The sequence below is a fragment of the Eurosta solidaginis genome, chromosome 3, assembly GCF_040869045.1.
Source record: "Eurosta solidaginis isolate ZX-2024a chromosome 3, ASM4086904v1, whole genome shotgun sequence".
Classification (NCBI taxonomy): Eukaryota; Metazoa; Arthropoda; class Insecta; order Diptera; family Tephritidae; genus Eurosta; species Eurosta solidaginis.
The window spans coordinates 85,846,242-85,861,988 of NC_090321.1; the positions used below are offsets into that span (position 1 = coordinate 85,846,242).

Below are 15,747 nucleotides of genomic sequence, written 5' to 3' on the forward strand. Positions count from 1 at the left end.
CCCTTACAAGTTGTTGTTGTATTAACGATAAAGGCACTCCCCGAAAGCTTTGGGGAGTGCTATCCATGTTGGTGGTCCTTTGCCGGGTATAGATCCGGTACGTTCCGGTAACAAATTATCATTAAGGTACTACCCCGACCAATTCGGGAACGATTTATATGACCACATTAAACCTTCTAGGCCATAATGCCCCCTCCCCCAACTCCTAGTACCATGTGGAACTTGGGTCGCCAGAGCTTCGCAAGATAAATATGTGTATGATATATTTATGTTTGTAACAGGTGAGGTTGACGATTGGGTTGCGGAAGTTTGAAGCTATAAAGCTTAGTCCCATGTAGTTTTCTTCGTGGTGGCGCTTTTTCGTTCTATTTAAGGTTGTTTGCAACGAATAACAAATCATTTTTATCGAATAAGAAAAAACGTGGGTAGCGTTTTTTCTTGTTTTTTGGAAAAATCGTTCGACAGAAATAAAATTTTTGATTTTAACTTTCGGTTTCTAAAAACGGAGGTCGGAACCCGTCTTTTGATACCACCTTTGATAATTTTTGATAAAAATCAGATGGTGCACCGTCTTGTAAAACTTCACCAAAATGAGTAGTCCCTGCAGCTACAGGTGGCGTTATCTTATATGGCCTTAAATTCGTTGAGTTTATCAACACTAAACTTTGCCTACATTTTGAATGACATATGAGGGAAGATGAAGTAATTCTGTTTTCTCCTTGTGTATTGCGAACATTTTTAAGAGAATTTTATATACCCATCTAATATTTCCTTGAAAAATTTTAGAAGTCTACTTATTCGTCGTTAGTTGTTCAGGGAAAAATAGGTAAGTTGCTCAACTTCTTTTGTAACAATTATGAATTTAGTTTTTTGCTTTATTTCTACACGTCGTTATGGTAGAAACGTGGAGGGCCAATCAGTGAAGAAATAAATTTGCGACATGCAAAAATAAAAGCAAACGATTAATATATTAGCATTTAACTTCATAATTAAAATTTTATGCTTAATGTGGTGCGAGTCCTGAGAAAACATTGTTCCTGGCTTGAAGAATTTTGTAACTTCCCACATTTCAGCTGCACAACTTGACAAGGCGAAACATGGTATAGATTAAAAGTTAAAAACAACCAACAAAAAAATAAAAATAAAACGAGTACGCTCATCCGACCGCCAGCGTGTCTATTGGGCATAATTAGCAAAGCAGAAAGAGTTGACGAATAGACGGAAAGCAAAACATAGAGTCAAAGAAGTACAGAATTGGAGGAAGTTGAATAAAAATTTCGAAAGTTATGTGAATAGCACTTTGCAGGTATGACATCCCTATAACAAAACCTTAATTAGCCGAAAACTAATGATAACGATGAATCGCCGCTAGGGCATGAAAGGGTCAGCGGGCCTTGAATATACCCCTGGCAGGTATGCCTGTCGTAAGAGGCGACTAAAATACCAAATTGATTCAATGGGTTGTGTAGCGCAACCCTTTCAAAGTGTTTCTAGAGCAAAATATTGCTTCTCCAACCCAATTGTCAACTCAACTACCCGCGGCGAATCCTGTTACTTTAACAGCCGAGGCTCTGGTGACCCCAGGTTCCTCACGGATCTAGGGGGTGGGAGAGCGGTATGCTCTTGAAGGTTTCATGTGGTCATACTAAATCGTCCCGCTCTGGTGCCTTAATGGTGCTTGCTACCGGAACGTATCGGATCTACATCTGGCAAAGGACCATCAACTTCGATAACACTCCCCAAGGCCTTCGGGGAGTGTCTTTATCGCTATAACAACAACAACAACAACACCAGGGAAAGTGAAATAATTTGTTCCTTGCATATAAAGTTCCTATTTTACTTGTAATGCCGAACCAACAAATTTTCATTTAAATTTAATTAAAATAAAACTAGTTGTGGAAACAAACGAAGTTGACAAGAGAAGATTATTATTGTTGTTGTTATATTAACAGTGTGAATTGTCATCGAATCCTCTAACGGTCCAAGACTTCACGGGAACTCCCCTATATCAACAGGATTGGACCACACTGCTGGGTTGCACAATACAATTGAAAATATGGTTGGTTCCACAATACATACAGTACATGCGTTGCGTATATTGGCGGTAACTGCATAAAAAATATTTTAGTCTGTTCTTCACAGCGCTTACAGAAGTGTTCCCCTTATTGCCTTGCAAACGGGACTAGTTTCAGCTATTTAGCCGAAATTGTCTTTCCAGCATTGCATAAATATAGATAGACATATTCAGCGTAAGTACACTGGCGAACTGGATACAGGCCTTATGGGGGATACAATTTCCCTTGCTGTTATGGAATAGCGATACGCTCTAGCTGTCTAAGCTTGGGACTCAAGTGTTGTATAGCGCAAATTTTCAAAGGACTATCAACCAAGTTTCTCATGAGAGGATGCCGTTGCATGACTTAGGCCTACTTGCAGAACGGCAAGCTAACTTTTTTAACTCGAGTTATCTTGACATGAGGGGTTAAACCGATACATTATTGACAAAGTTTTTAAATTAACTTTGAGCTTTAAACAACACGACCTTCTGCAAGTGAGCCTTAGAATGTCGGGTCAGGCTAGTACCTTACTTAATGTTGTTGTTGTTGTTGTATTAACGATAAAGATAAAGACACTCCCCGAAGGCTTTGGGGAGTGTTATCGATGTTGATGGTCCTTTGCCGGATATAGATCGGGTACGTTCCGGTAACAAAGCAAATGACCGCCTCCACCGGCAAAGACAGGAGCTGCATTGGGCAGATGGCCTAAAGGGCTACAACGAGCTCCCATTGGAAATTAAAAACTGCAATGAAATCTTAGTTGTTAAGGCAAAATTATATGAATTTTCTAAAACTACCTATAAGATAGAATAGTACTATTTGTTTCTTGAATTAGGCTTTAAGCCGTAATAAATAAATAGCTAACTAACTAAGATGTCGCAAACATATATATTATGTGCTGGCAAACATATATATTATGTGGTGCAAATGGTCGTAGAGACTAAGAGTCTGTTTCCCTGACCTACTCGAATGCCAGTGCCGGAAAGAGGAAGAGAAGAAGATGGGGGCGGGGGCTTATGCTCGGAATTGCTACCGACTCTACTACAACGCCATGGGGCGCGAGCAACAGCGAGTACTTGTTGTGGCTGGCGGAGCTGCTGGAAGGTAGTGGGGGAGCGCTCAGGCGCAGACAACGGGACGCCCTTGGGCGTGAACAGCAAGGATCCACAAAATATTTATAAAAGTTACGAGGACGTCGGGTTTTGGGGTCTAGCCCAAAAAACCTGTCCAATGCAACCATCCCTTGCACGTGACAAGATTCTGACCGTCATAAAAATATTCTTTTCCGGTATAACAGTAAAACCATTTTCTCAGGACCGGGGTCAGATGCAGGACCCAGATTGGGTTCGATACCTTCCCGGAGCAGGAGAGTCAGGCGCAGTCCAGTTGCAAGGATCTGCTGGGAGGATGACAATTTGTGGGAGGAACGCAACAAATTAAATGTTCCATTGAAATGACAGCCCTTGGTCGGGAAAAATCCCGGGTTGCTCCGGTACATAGAACGACCCGCCTTGGGAAACGTCGCCAAGTGTTTCAACTCCAAAAGATGGCGAAAATGTTGTTGTTGACCGAAATATGAAAATGCGATGATACACGGTGTAAAAAGCAAGTACGCGTCCCCTATATGGTCGCCAAGCCTAAAAACTACCCACTGGAAGAAGCTACAGGCCTGCCAAAATACTGTGCTCAGAACCGCCACGGACTGTCTTATGTCCCCAGAACATCATCTACGTAATGAAGCGAGAATACTCCCCATCAGGGAGAGAAATGAGATGCTAACCAAACAGTTCCTGTTGAATACCCAGAAACCTGGGCATCCCAACAGACATCTGATTGATGAGCCAGCACCGCCTAGGGACTTAAGGAGTCATCTCCGTAAGCATTTTGAGGAAATACGGCACCTGAGAACTCAGCCATATGAGGCAAAAAAATACAAGCAGGTGCTTGGTGAACTCCACAAACAGGCGTCGGAACTTTATGCCGGGAATTGCCCGGTGAATCCAGTACTCAGGGAACAGTACCCAAAACTTGCGGAAGAGGAACGCATACTCCCCAGGGAAACGCGAGTCACTCTGGCTCAACTTCGTTCTGGATACCGCAACAGGTTAAACTCTTACATATCCAGAATCAACCCCGACCAAAGAGGATAAATACAATAAGAGCCGTCACTCGTTATTTTGTGGCGAGTATCTCGCTGGAAATTGAAAAAATTGATGCCGAATGTTTTCTGAGAGGGACATTTTTAATTGTCTCGCATTTATCCATGCCGTGTAGGCCCCTTGTGCAACTGTGATTTTTGGAAAGAGAATTAAATAAATTAATTAAATACAGTCGAAAAATAAACACAAATACCCCACGAAAATGTATAGAAGACATTTATAAACATCTCGCCCAAAAAAAAGTAGCGACTACCTCTCAGTATACATCGAGTAAATGCCAAAAAAATAACGAGTGACGCCTCTTATTGTATTTATCCTCTTTGCCCCGACATACAAAATGTATGCCCCGCTTGCAATGTGTCCCCACATGACACCAACCATCTCTTTAATTGTAATGTGGAACCAACGCCTCTAACACCCCTTTCATTATGGTCCACCCCTTTCATTATGGTCCACCCCTATCGAAACAGCAAGTTTCCTTGAACTCCCGCTAGAGGATATTGATGACAATTTGTGATCGGTCTCAGCTATTAGGTGGGGCGAAACATTGCTACAACGACGACTTGCTTGTGCTTTTTTGCTTCATACGGCTGTGCTCTCAGGTGTCGTATTTCCTCATCATGGTTACGGAGATGGCCCCTTAAGCCCCTGGGAGGTGTAGCCTTATCAATCAGATGTCTGTTGGGATGCCCAGGATTCTGGGTATTCAACAGAAACTGTTTGTTCGGCATTTCATTTCCCTTCCTAATGGGGAGTAGTTTCGCCTCATTGTGTAGGTGGTGTTCTGGGAACATAAGAAGCGGTTCTGAGGGCAGTTTTTGGGCAGGCCTGCATTTTCCTCCAGGGAGTAACCTTTAGGCTTGACGACCATATCGGAGATCGGCCGGCCAATTGCTTTGTAAGTGGTTATTTGCGTTTCTTTGTCTTTACCCAAAGTGCTGCAGGCAAGAGATTTGAGGATTTAATTACGTCTCTGGATTTTAGAAACAATTGCGGATGGATGGTCTCCAAAATGTAAATCCTGGTAGAACGTCACACCCAATATTTTTTGGTGTAAGACAGTCCGTAGCGGAATGCCATCAACGTGGATGTTCAATATGGTCGCCATTTGGCGCGTCCATGCTGTAAATAAGGTCGCCGATGATTTGGTCGGCGATAATGTAGGTTTCGCGAGGCGAAAAAACTGGAGAGATCAGGGAGATAGCTGTTAATTTTTTTTACAAAACTAATCGACGTGTAGGCCTGGGCCTGTAGCCATTATTGTGCAGTCATCGGCGTAGGAAACGTGTAACCCCAATCACCTCCCGTCGCTATTTAAAATGAGCGCAATCGCACGATGACTACGCCCCCTTTATATATATATATATATATGTATATATATATACTAGCAGACCCGGCAGACGTTCTGCCCTAAATTTGGTCTATCTGCATACATTTTTCCGTCTCACTCTGCCCCGCCCCTTTACACTTTTTCCTAATCTTTGCATTCACTCCACCCTCCGTATTTTCGCTTCATCTATCTCCATCTTCGTCTCATTCTATCTCTTTCTCAGTCTCCTTCTCCTTTTCTGTTGTTGTTGTTGTTGTAGCGATAAGGTTGCTCCCCGAAAATTGCTGAAGACACCATACCTCTAAGTCCGATTTCGAGGTCCCCACCTTTGCAAAATAGATATTTTGCATTTGAATGTGGGGTTTGGCCAAAAAATCTTCATAGCTTCTGATAGAATTATAGGAAAAATAACATATTGGGCTTACTTTAAAGGTATTTTACATATATTTCAGAATCTGTATTAATATCTATAGTGTTTGTGAATTTCAGTAGAGATATCAGGCTTAAATTATGAGACATCAGCCTAAAATGAACTTTTAACTACTATATTATCATCTTTAACAAATATGGAAAATTTTTTTCTTTACAGCTAAAATAAGTTCAGAACATTTCAACAACTTTCATTCATTCAGACAGTTATTCTTTTTTCGAATTCGTTTTAGTAGAAAACAATTTTTGCTTATTACTTGAAAATATAGTAAGCCACATATGATATTTTTCCTATAATTCTATCAGAAGCTATGAAGATTTTTTGGTCAAACCCCACATTCAAATGCAAAATATCTATTTTGCGAAAGTGGGGACCTCGAAATCGGACTTAGAGCTATGGTGTCTTCAGCAATTTTTCTTAGAATCAGATTACGTTTTTGCTATACTTCTGATGGGAAAAAATCCATCCATACAATTTGACCCTCTCTAATATATATATAATGATTAAAAACCAAATGCATCATTATTCAGTAAATAGTTTATATATCTATTCATTTAATAGCGACCCCTTCTTTAAAGTTTCTTCCAAAACGTGGCGTGGCACCGCTCACTTCTGACAAATTCAATCTTTTAATGCTAATGGCATTTAGCGCGGTGGTAGTGCTATGTAATTTTCGGAAGCCATGCTGATGATTGCCTTGTTGCAAATTTGCATTAAAATAGGGTAGCAGAATGGCTTCAAGTGTCTTGGCTACTGGCGATAGGAGAGATATCGGACGATAAGAATCTCCTATGTTAGCTAGTTTACCAGGCTTTAGTAGCGGGACCACCTTGGCCATTTTCCATTTTCCGGGGATGGGGGAAGGTGGAAAGGGACAAGTTGAAGACATGTGCTAGATAATTAAATCCCTCTTTGCTTTCATAGCGCTGTATTTATGCTTGTGTGCGCGTCTGTTGGCCCACCGTCTAATTTTGTCAACCGTAGATTACATATTTTCCGCAAAAAGCGCTCTATCATTTTTTCGCATCCGACAACACTTTATCGACAAAGGCGATGGAGATTTTGTCGATGTGCCGTTGGCGGATTCGATAGGGACTTTATGGTGGACCAAAGCTTACCCACACCGGCAGAGAGGTTACAATTCTTTAAATTGTCTGTAAAGGATTTGTAATCATGCCACTTTCCTTTCTTAAAGTTGATGAAAGTGCGGTTCTTAGTAATGATGAAGTCGGCAGATCGCCCGAGTTATCATCAGTTTACTAGTCCTGCACTCACGATGGATAGATGCGGCGAACTGTGACAGCTTCCTACCATACGAGTGGCGGCGTCTCCGTGTATTGTGCAGAACGTCGCCTCCTCTATTTGGTCTGCCAACATCTCACCCCTGCTGTCCGCCTGTAGGTTAGAATGCCATAGATCGTGATGGGCATTGAAATCGCCTAAGATAATGCGATTATCGCCAGTGAGTAGTGCGCTGATTTCAGGGCGGTATCCGAAATTCTTCCGGCGGGAATGAAACGAGCCGAGGCGGATTCAATGACCTTGCGGAAAGCACGTTCCCCTTGGGGAGCATCAATCGGGATAAGGAGGGCAGCAAAGCGATTGTCTGTAAAGGATTTGTAGTAATCCCACTTTCTTTTTAAAAGTTGATGAAATTGCGGTTCTCAGTAATGATGAAGTCGGCGGTTCGCTCGAGCGAAAGGAGTATAGGAAGGTGGTCAGATGCCAATGTTACCATCGGCTGCCAGTTGACGCAGTTTACTAGACCTGCGCTCACTTTGGATAGATCTGGCGAACTGTGACATCTTTCTACCATACGAGTGGGGGCGTCTCCGTTTATTGTGCAGAACTTCGTTAACTCTATTTGGTCTGCCAACATCTCACCCCTGCTGTCCGCCGGAAAGTTCGAATGCCAAAAATCGTGGTGTGTATTTAAATCGCCTAAGATAATGCGATTATCGCCAGTGAGTAGTGCTCTGATATCAGGGCGGTATACACTGGGGCAACAGGTGACAGGACAGGGTGTAACCCCATTTAATTTGAGTGGGGCCGCTCTCATCCTCTGCTTTCATAGGCGGGCTCCAATTAAATCATTTCTTAGCCGGAGCATCATCTTTCATTCGCATAACTTGGCCCAGCCAATTTAGCCGCTGTGTTATGATTCACTGCATTATGTCTGCGTAAAGCTCATCATTAGCTTTTTCGGTATTCGCCAACGCCTAGGAGTCCGTAAATCTTTCGAAGAACTCCTCTCTCGAAAACTCTTAAGAGCAGCTTCATCTGATGTTGTCATAGTCCATTATTCTGCACCATACAGCAGGCCGGGTACTTTAGGTGACTTGTAGATTTGCCTTTGCCGATAGGGGACTTTTCTTTTCAATTGCCTACGCAGTTCAAAGTAGCATTTATTAGCAAGAGTGATTCTTTGCTAGTTTTCAGAGCTGGTGATGTTGTTTGTGTTAATACTTGCGCGCAAATAAAAGAATTGAGAACTTCAAAAAATATATAAAACAGTTAATACATTTTTCGAAATTTCCAAAACTTAAATTTACCTCACTTAATGTGGATGGGGCACGCTCATTTTGCAAAATTGTACTAAATTTCTATTTTGTGTCATAATATAATCCACTCGCCAAGTTTCACCACTTTATCAGTATTTGTTAATGCATTGTCCCTTTTTCCCATATTTCGGAATTTTTTATAGTGGGCGTGGTTATAATCTAATTTCGGCCATCTTCAATACCAATATATCGTAGAACAGTAGAACAAAAAATTCAATTGAATGATAATGCCGCTCAACATTCTACATTTAAAATGTATTGAAATTTATGGAGTTAGCAGCTTTTCATAATTTTCTATGAGTTACCAGGTTTTGTTTCTATAAAATTTTCGTGATTCGGGTGCCAATCCACCATAACCAAAGAGGATAAATACAATAAGAGCCGTCACTCGTTATTTTGTGGCGAATATCTCGCTGGAAATTGAAAAGATTAATGTCGAATGTTTTCTGAGAGGGACATTTTTAATTGTCTCTAATTTATCCATGCCGTGAAGGCCTCTTGTGCAACTGTGATTTTTGGAAAGAGAATTAAATAAATTAATTAAATACAGTCGAAAAATAAACACAAATACCCAACGAAAATGTATAGAAGACATTTATAAACATCTCGCCCAAAAAAAAATTAGCGACTACCTCTCAGTATACATCGAGTAAATGCCAAAAAAATAACAAGTGACGCCTCTTATTGTATTTATCCTCTTTGCCATAACCAAAAAGCCGTTTTGAGTTTAAGGTGGAATTAGCAGCCTTTACCGCATCGTCGACGATATCTTCGTGTGAAGATATCTCAATTTTTGATCAAGTTGTGGTTTTATATATACTTGGTTGAACTTACACCTGTAGAGCCCCGGAAATTGGTAAAGTTTCTGGGAAAAGTACCGAGGTAAAGTATCTGAGTACTTTGTGAAAAGCATCGAGTATAAAATACTCAAGTATTTTTTAGAAAAGTGTCGATACTACTTACTTAGTACTCGTATCGTTCTATGAATAGTTATGTAGCGGGTTTGCCAGCGCAATTTTTAGCTTCCACAACCTAGTCAACCTCACCTACTCGTGGCGAATCCTGTTTATTTAGCAAGCGAGTCTCTGGCGACCCCAAGTACCTCATGGAACTAGGGGGTGGAGCGTGGGATGGCCCAGCAGGTTCAATGTCATACTAAATCGTTTTAGATATGGTTAGGCTTATACCTAAATAGGGCTTGTTACCGGAACAAACCGGATCTATATCCGGCAAAAGACCATCAGCATCGATAAACCTCCCAAAAACCTTCGGGGAGTGACTTAGTCATTACATCAACAACAACAACAACGGGGCCTACAAGTTTATGCCGACTACGAACAGCAACTACAAGGTAGATTAATTTTCATTGAAAAGCTTTACTTGGCAAAAATACTCTCGTACTGTTTGCCAAAACCGCCAGCAGCTGTAAGAATTATCAGCTGAGTATATATGTAAGTAATGTTGGGTTATACCCGAACTTATATACTCTTACTTTTCTATAGTTTTCGATACACTAGTTATGTTACATTTATGCAATTCACAAGGGTATTGTATTCGTTGTATGTAAAGTTGTAAGTTTTAAGTTGTTTCCATAGTTTCTAATATATTATTTGATTAAAACATAAAACATTCGGCTAATATTCGACCTTGTGAATTGCGTAATTATTGCTCGTTTTTTTAATTTTTTTTGCAGATATTTCACGACGCATTAAATTTCAAGTTAAATTTTGAATCAAGTTGTATAAATAACACCATGGATATGACTCCGGGTCGCGCCCCATTTACTGAAGATGAAGATTATACGCCATTGCGTAAGCCAAAATCGGCTAGCAGTACACCAACACATGTTGCCACTTCACATACATTAAATCCAAATATCCCAGACTCTTACCACCGTACTGTTTCGCCCACGAAATTATCACCATTTGCTAAAGAGTTTATTCCTCGCATCGGTGGTGGTGGCAATGCAACGTATGGTGGTGCTGAGGAAAGATTGGAAAATCAGCAACAATACTGCAATCATCAAAGCTATCAACAATACCAACAGCCACAACAACAACCAGCACGTTCACAACGGTATTCCAATGGCTATCAACAGCATCATTATCAGCATAGTCAGCAACAGCAATTTGGTTCACCAATCACCTCACTTACTACCTCCGTACAAGAACGCTTGAAAATAAGCGGTGCTGGAGGCGGTAATAGTGGGAACAAAAATACTGCAAATTTTTACAATCATCAACAACAACAATACCAGCACCACAGCCACAATCCCAGACATAATAATAAGAATCCTCATCATAATCAACAATCGCAAAATCCTCATCATCCTCAAAATCATGGTGGACAAGGTCGCTTTCAACGTCACAATAATACTAATACAGTCAATTCTAATAATAGTGGCAGCAGTAACAGCACAGGATCTGGTTCGGATGTGGAAACAATTGCACTCGAATATTTAAAGACCGTAATCCAATGTCTTAATCAAAATCCTGGGCAGTTTGACTCGATTGCCACGCGGTTCCTTACTATATTCGAAGGCATGGAAAGTAATCAATTTGTTTTATCGAATGCCATGGAGGATATTTTCGAAGAATCTATACAAAATCCTAACTTTCGTTATATGGGGGCTAAGCTCTACAACCTTTTGCATATGCTCAACTTAAAGAAAGACTCACTATTTCACGTGTTACTCAAATATAAATTAGATTATCATCAACAAGAGGTTATACAATATATGCACCACAATCAGCAACAAAAAGTTCGCGAAACCGCTTTATTCCTCGCTGAATTGTACATGCAATTGCGTGGTGATGATACTCGCATTCATCTAATTGCCCAAAATATTGTATACTCACTTAAACAATTATTGTTAAAAGAATCTTTAGACAATATTCGTTGCATTTGTTTAACACTAAAATTAGCAGGCTACGATCTGACAGCGGATTGTCCTACTGAAATGCGTGATATTATCCAACATTTGGATGCAATAAATATAAAGTCACCGGGAAAATATCCTTTAGCGGCGAATGTTATATCATTGCAAAAGAATAATTGGGGTCGAAAAATGAATTCACCGACAGCGGAAATTGAAGCTGCAACTGCAGCGGCAATGCAAACTCCAGAACAGTTGCGAATGAGTGATGAGCCTATCTTCTACGGACCTGATGGACGTGAACTTACAGCAGAAGAAACCGCTTTCTTGTCCGATGGTGCAGCGTCAATGCAGGGTAGCGCATCAACCGACGAAGATGGCGACGGAATTGATCTTGATGTTGATTTGGATCCTGAAATGGACGAGGAGACTGAAAGAGCATACAAAGAATTTTGTAAGCAAAATAACACGCGTACATAAACAATGGCCCTGTCCAGTCCCAGTAGAATAGCAAAACATTGAGACATAAATATATTCCAAAAACTTAACTAAATTGCAAATCTGCGCAAAGCAAAGTCTTATTTACGTCTATTAAAAAAGAAGTAATGCGTATACAGACTTAAGACGTATAGCACCCTGCCAATGTATTAATACGTGTCTAGCAATTTTCCAAACCACTTGTTTTCGATACCTACTTAAATTATTTTTTCTTTGAGGTTTTAATATAGTATTAATCCTTCTGAATGATGCAAAAACTTGTTCCGGCATATGAGCCCGTTCGTTTCGATTCGATTCCAATATCTTAATACAAAATAATTAGAATATAAAAAAATATTAAAAATATACCTCCACCTTATTCGGCAAGTTCCACGTCATCTGCAGTGCTCCGTTTATAGGAATAGGTTTTTAAATTTTCATTATTTTGCATGTCGGGCTCATTATATTGAAGTTTTCCATTGTCTTGGAACAAGCAATTGCAGATTTTTCTTCAATGGTCAGAAAATCCAATCGTACAGTTGTCAACTTAATAAGATCTAAAAACAGTTTAATTATCTCATTTTTAGTCCATCAAATTCTACTATTATGCCTATGAACAATTTTGGAGTAGTTATAAACTTCAAGTTCAAAAAGCCAGTACGGGGCTAATTTGCAGCCCTGCTCTTTTTAAAAAAGAAGAGCCCCACATTTGAATTTGTCAAATTTGTAATGTCGGCCTTAATAGTCTTATTCGGACATCTAAAGTGCACTGTGGCTTAAAACATTGTTTATACCCTGTTGTACAGTTAAAGGCTTATAAGAAATCAATTTAATACATGTGATCCCTGCAAAAATCGCGAGTACTCCATGCATGCATGTATGGAGTACTCGCTATGGACCAAGCGAGTGCTCCAAAATTAACCACAATTCATACAAAAAATATGGTCCAATTAACATTGCGATGTCCTCGGACTGGACCATATACTCCAGTTCCGCATTACATCAGAGTAATCCGTGGAGTACCCACAGTCCAGTAAACATCGTATAGTGATTACAATCGTTAAAAACGAGCAATGATCGGCTTACAATATGTTCGTGTAGAAACATGAGTTGGTCCATTGCTGCATTACAGTGGAGTATAATGGTATGTACTCCAGTGGACCACATGATCCAACGATTTTTGCAGGGATCTAATAAAATCCTGCTGCAAGAGATAAAATGTTTTATGTCACCCGTATATATCCGTTTTAAATCGTTATCATACGCAGTCACATTATTCTGTACTCAATCATTGATATAAGGGAGAATCGGTGGCGTCATCGCAAACAAGTTGTTGAATTCACACGAAATTGACCATACATAGAAATACATAATGCTGTGAGATGCTGAATTTATCGCAATTTTTTGAAGTATGCTTTACTTTTAGGCTGAAATTACAGTTGCCGTATGTGAAGCTAGAGACAAAAAAAAAAAAAAGCCAAACAAATAATTGAAAACGAAATGAAGAATCAGTTTAGAAGAGTGTATTGGATGAATGAATGGATGAATTACGTTTAAGGAATTTTGCAACAGAAATATTAATTTATATATAATATGTAAATTGAAAAGCTATTTATGTTGTGATACAATTAAAAGAATGACGTTTAATATATTTTGCTTTTTAACATTTTTTACTATTAGACGATAAAATTTGCTATTCCCTCAGTTAAACCTAAATTATTTGTTTTAAATATTTCTCGTACTTCGATTGACCATTACATTTTTTTGTGTCCTGTTTACTACACGACATAAATATCCACACAAAACAATAATTGTAACATATGGTATCGAATTTAGTGCAATTCCGCTTATTTGCAACCTTCTACTAACGTTCGTATCGCTAAACTGTTGAATAAATAACTCTATTATTCAATAATGCAAAATGGCCTTTATTAAAGTACTTCACAATAACACTGCTACTTGACAACTAATAGCTTGCTTAAATCAAACTGATTGCTGTTTACTCAGCTTTCGCTCCTTTTATAGCCTCTGCTGTCTCGTTCGCGTACTTCTAGGCGTTTCTTCTTCTAGAATTTACTACTTGTTTACCAGCTATAAACCTATCAGCTATAAACTACAGATGCACGATTATAGCTTCTCGCATAGCCATATGCGCGTGTATATGTGAGTGATACTTCTACCGATAATTCCCTACTTTTGGGAGTAACTCAGATATATGCATGTGTTTGTGCGTTTCTCTCCGCTGCTTGTATGGACATATGTGTAGACATAATGATTGATTTGTTTATGTGCATACAAGTCACTGCTTAGTACCGGCTTAGAGATGATAGTATCCCTTAGTGTTGCTAATATTCGTCACAATACAATATTACAAATTATAATGTATTTTTTTTTTCTTAAATTATATTATCTGAAACTAAAATTTGTATGTTTCATTGCCTGAGCAAACTTGTTCTCAGTTGTGTTTTTAAAATTTAACGAAAGCATAAAACGCATAAAAATACTCTAAAAACTTGTAATACCCCGAAATGGTCGTAGACTCGCATTCACCTAAGTGAGCGACGAACGTGTAACTGTAATTTCAGCACAGAGATATAGTACTGTGCTAACAAAGTGAACGGTTTCATGTTTTATTCCATTTGTTTAGTACTTTTGATTAGATCGTATTCAATGACGCTTTCTTTTCTAAAAATAATGTTAACATGTTACCGTTCCTCAGCTCTCTCGAACGTTTTTTTGATCATGTCACGAAAGTATTTTCCTCTGCATAAGCAAACGAACACCAATACCAACAAATTTACCTATTTTTAAAAATGCCAAGCAGCACGATACAAGAGTAAGGGTAAAACTGGTGTTATATTTTTTCCAGAAAAGAAAACCATATAAGTCTCAGTGCTTCCGTATTGAGTGACGTTCAATCGTCATCAACAAGACTTAAATATTTTTTATTTTATTTTGGTTTTTTTCTTATTAAGCTCCTAATAATATTTTATGCTCAATCTCTTTGCCTAAATTAATATATAATAATAAATGTATACACTCATTTGCAACTTTTTTATTGCATTTTAATTACGAACGGTATAGGTTTGAAGGCAATTGTACACTAAATTATTAAAAACAAATATTTGAAATGTTAAATCTAGTTTTTTTTTTTGTTTATTTATTCAATGACTATGTATTGCTGTTTAAAACATAATAAATAAAACGACAAATTTAAAAGTTATAAAACGAAAATTGTGAAAATATATAAAATTAGTTGTTAAATAAAAGAAAAAACGAAAAAAAAAAAATTGCATGAAAAAAAAAATATTATTTTTGTTAAAATTATTTAAAAAGAGAAAAATAAAAAGGTAATAAGAAAAACTCGCTTAGTTGGTATCAAAGTGTATTCAACAAAGTGTGATTGACAATTGTATACGAATCTCATATAAGGGACTATTGTGGTAAAAGTTGTATCACACAGAATTAACCCATTGTGGTGCAACTGATGCTCATGTATTAAATATAACTTTCATGAAAATGAAATGGCATGATTCAATTACACGAGGTTTTGCATGTAGTTTTTTTTTAAAATGTGACACTCCCCAATCATGGTTGTTTTAAGAAGAAGTGGAGAGGCGGGAAAAATGAAATCCCTTTTTTCGAAAATGCACAAATTCGACAAAAATCTCCTTTTGAGACATGACGATTGATAAAGCTTTAGCCAAGGGCTTTGTTAGAGAATATGGCCGTTATAAACAACCTGTTAGTCACATTTAACATTGAGGGAAAATGATGGTGTGCATAAGGCGTCATAGATAAATCCTAAGATGGATATATGGACTGAGATTTAGGAGCTGAAAGCTTCTCAGGAATTTT

At 38.7% G+C, this 15,747-nt stretch overlaps 1 protein-coding gene across 5 annotated transcripts; it reads left to right on the forward strand.

The window, feature by feature from the left end:
* The first annotated feature begins 680 nt into the window (after nt 1-680).
* Nucleotides 681-15,196, forward strand: Paip1 (Poly(A) binding protein interacting protein 1). 5 transcript variants are annotated; one of them, XM_067772632.1, is made up of 4 exons: nt 681-826; nt 901-1,306; nt 10,231-11,866; nt 13,316-15,196. In XM_067772632.1, exons 3-4 carry the CDS (start codon nt 10,291-10,293, stop codon nt 13,318-13,320), a joined length of 1,581 nt encoding a protein of 526 aa, XP_067628733.1. In that variant the 5' UTR covers nt 681-826; nt 901-1,306; nt 10,231-10,290; the 3' UTR covers nt 13,321-15,196. The 5 variants fall into 5 exon arrangements, with proteins under 5 accessions (XP_067628733.1, XP_067628728.1, XP_067628729.1 ...); XM_067772627.1 differs by having other exon boundaries at nt 10,231-15,195; XM_067772628.1 differs by having other exon boundaries at nt 901-1,259; nt 10,231-15,195.
* Nucleotides 15,197-15,747: the final 551 nt, after the last annotated feature.

Coding starts and splice junctions, on each gene's coding strand:
- Paip1 (XM_067772627.1), top strand. CDS start 10,291: ATGGATATGACTCCGGGTCGCGCCCCATTTACTGAAGATGAAGATTAT.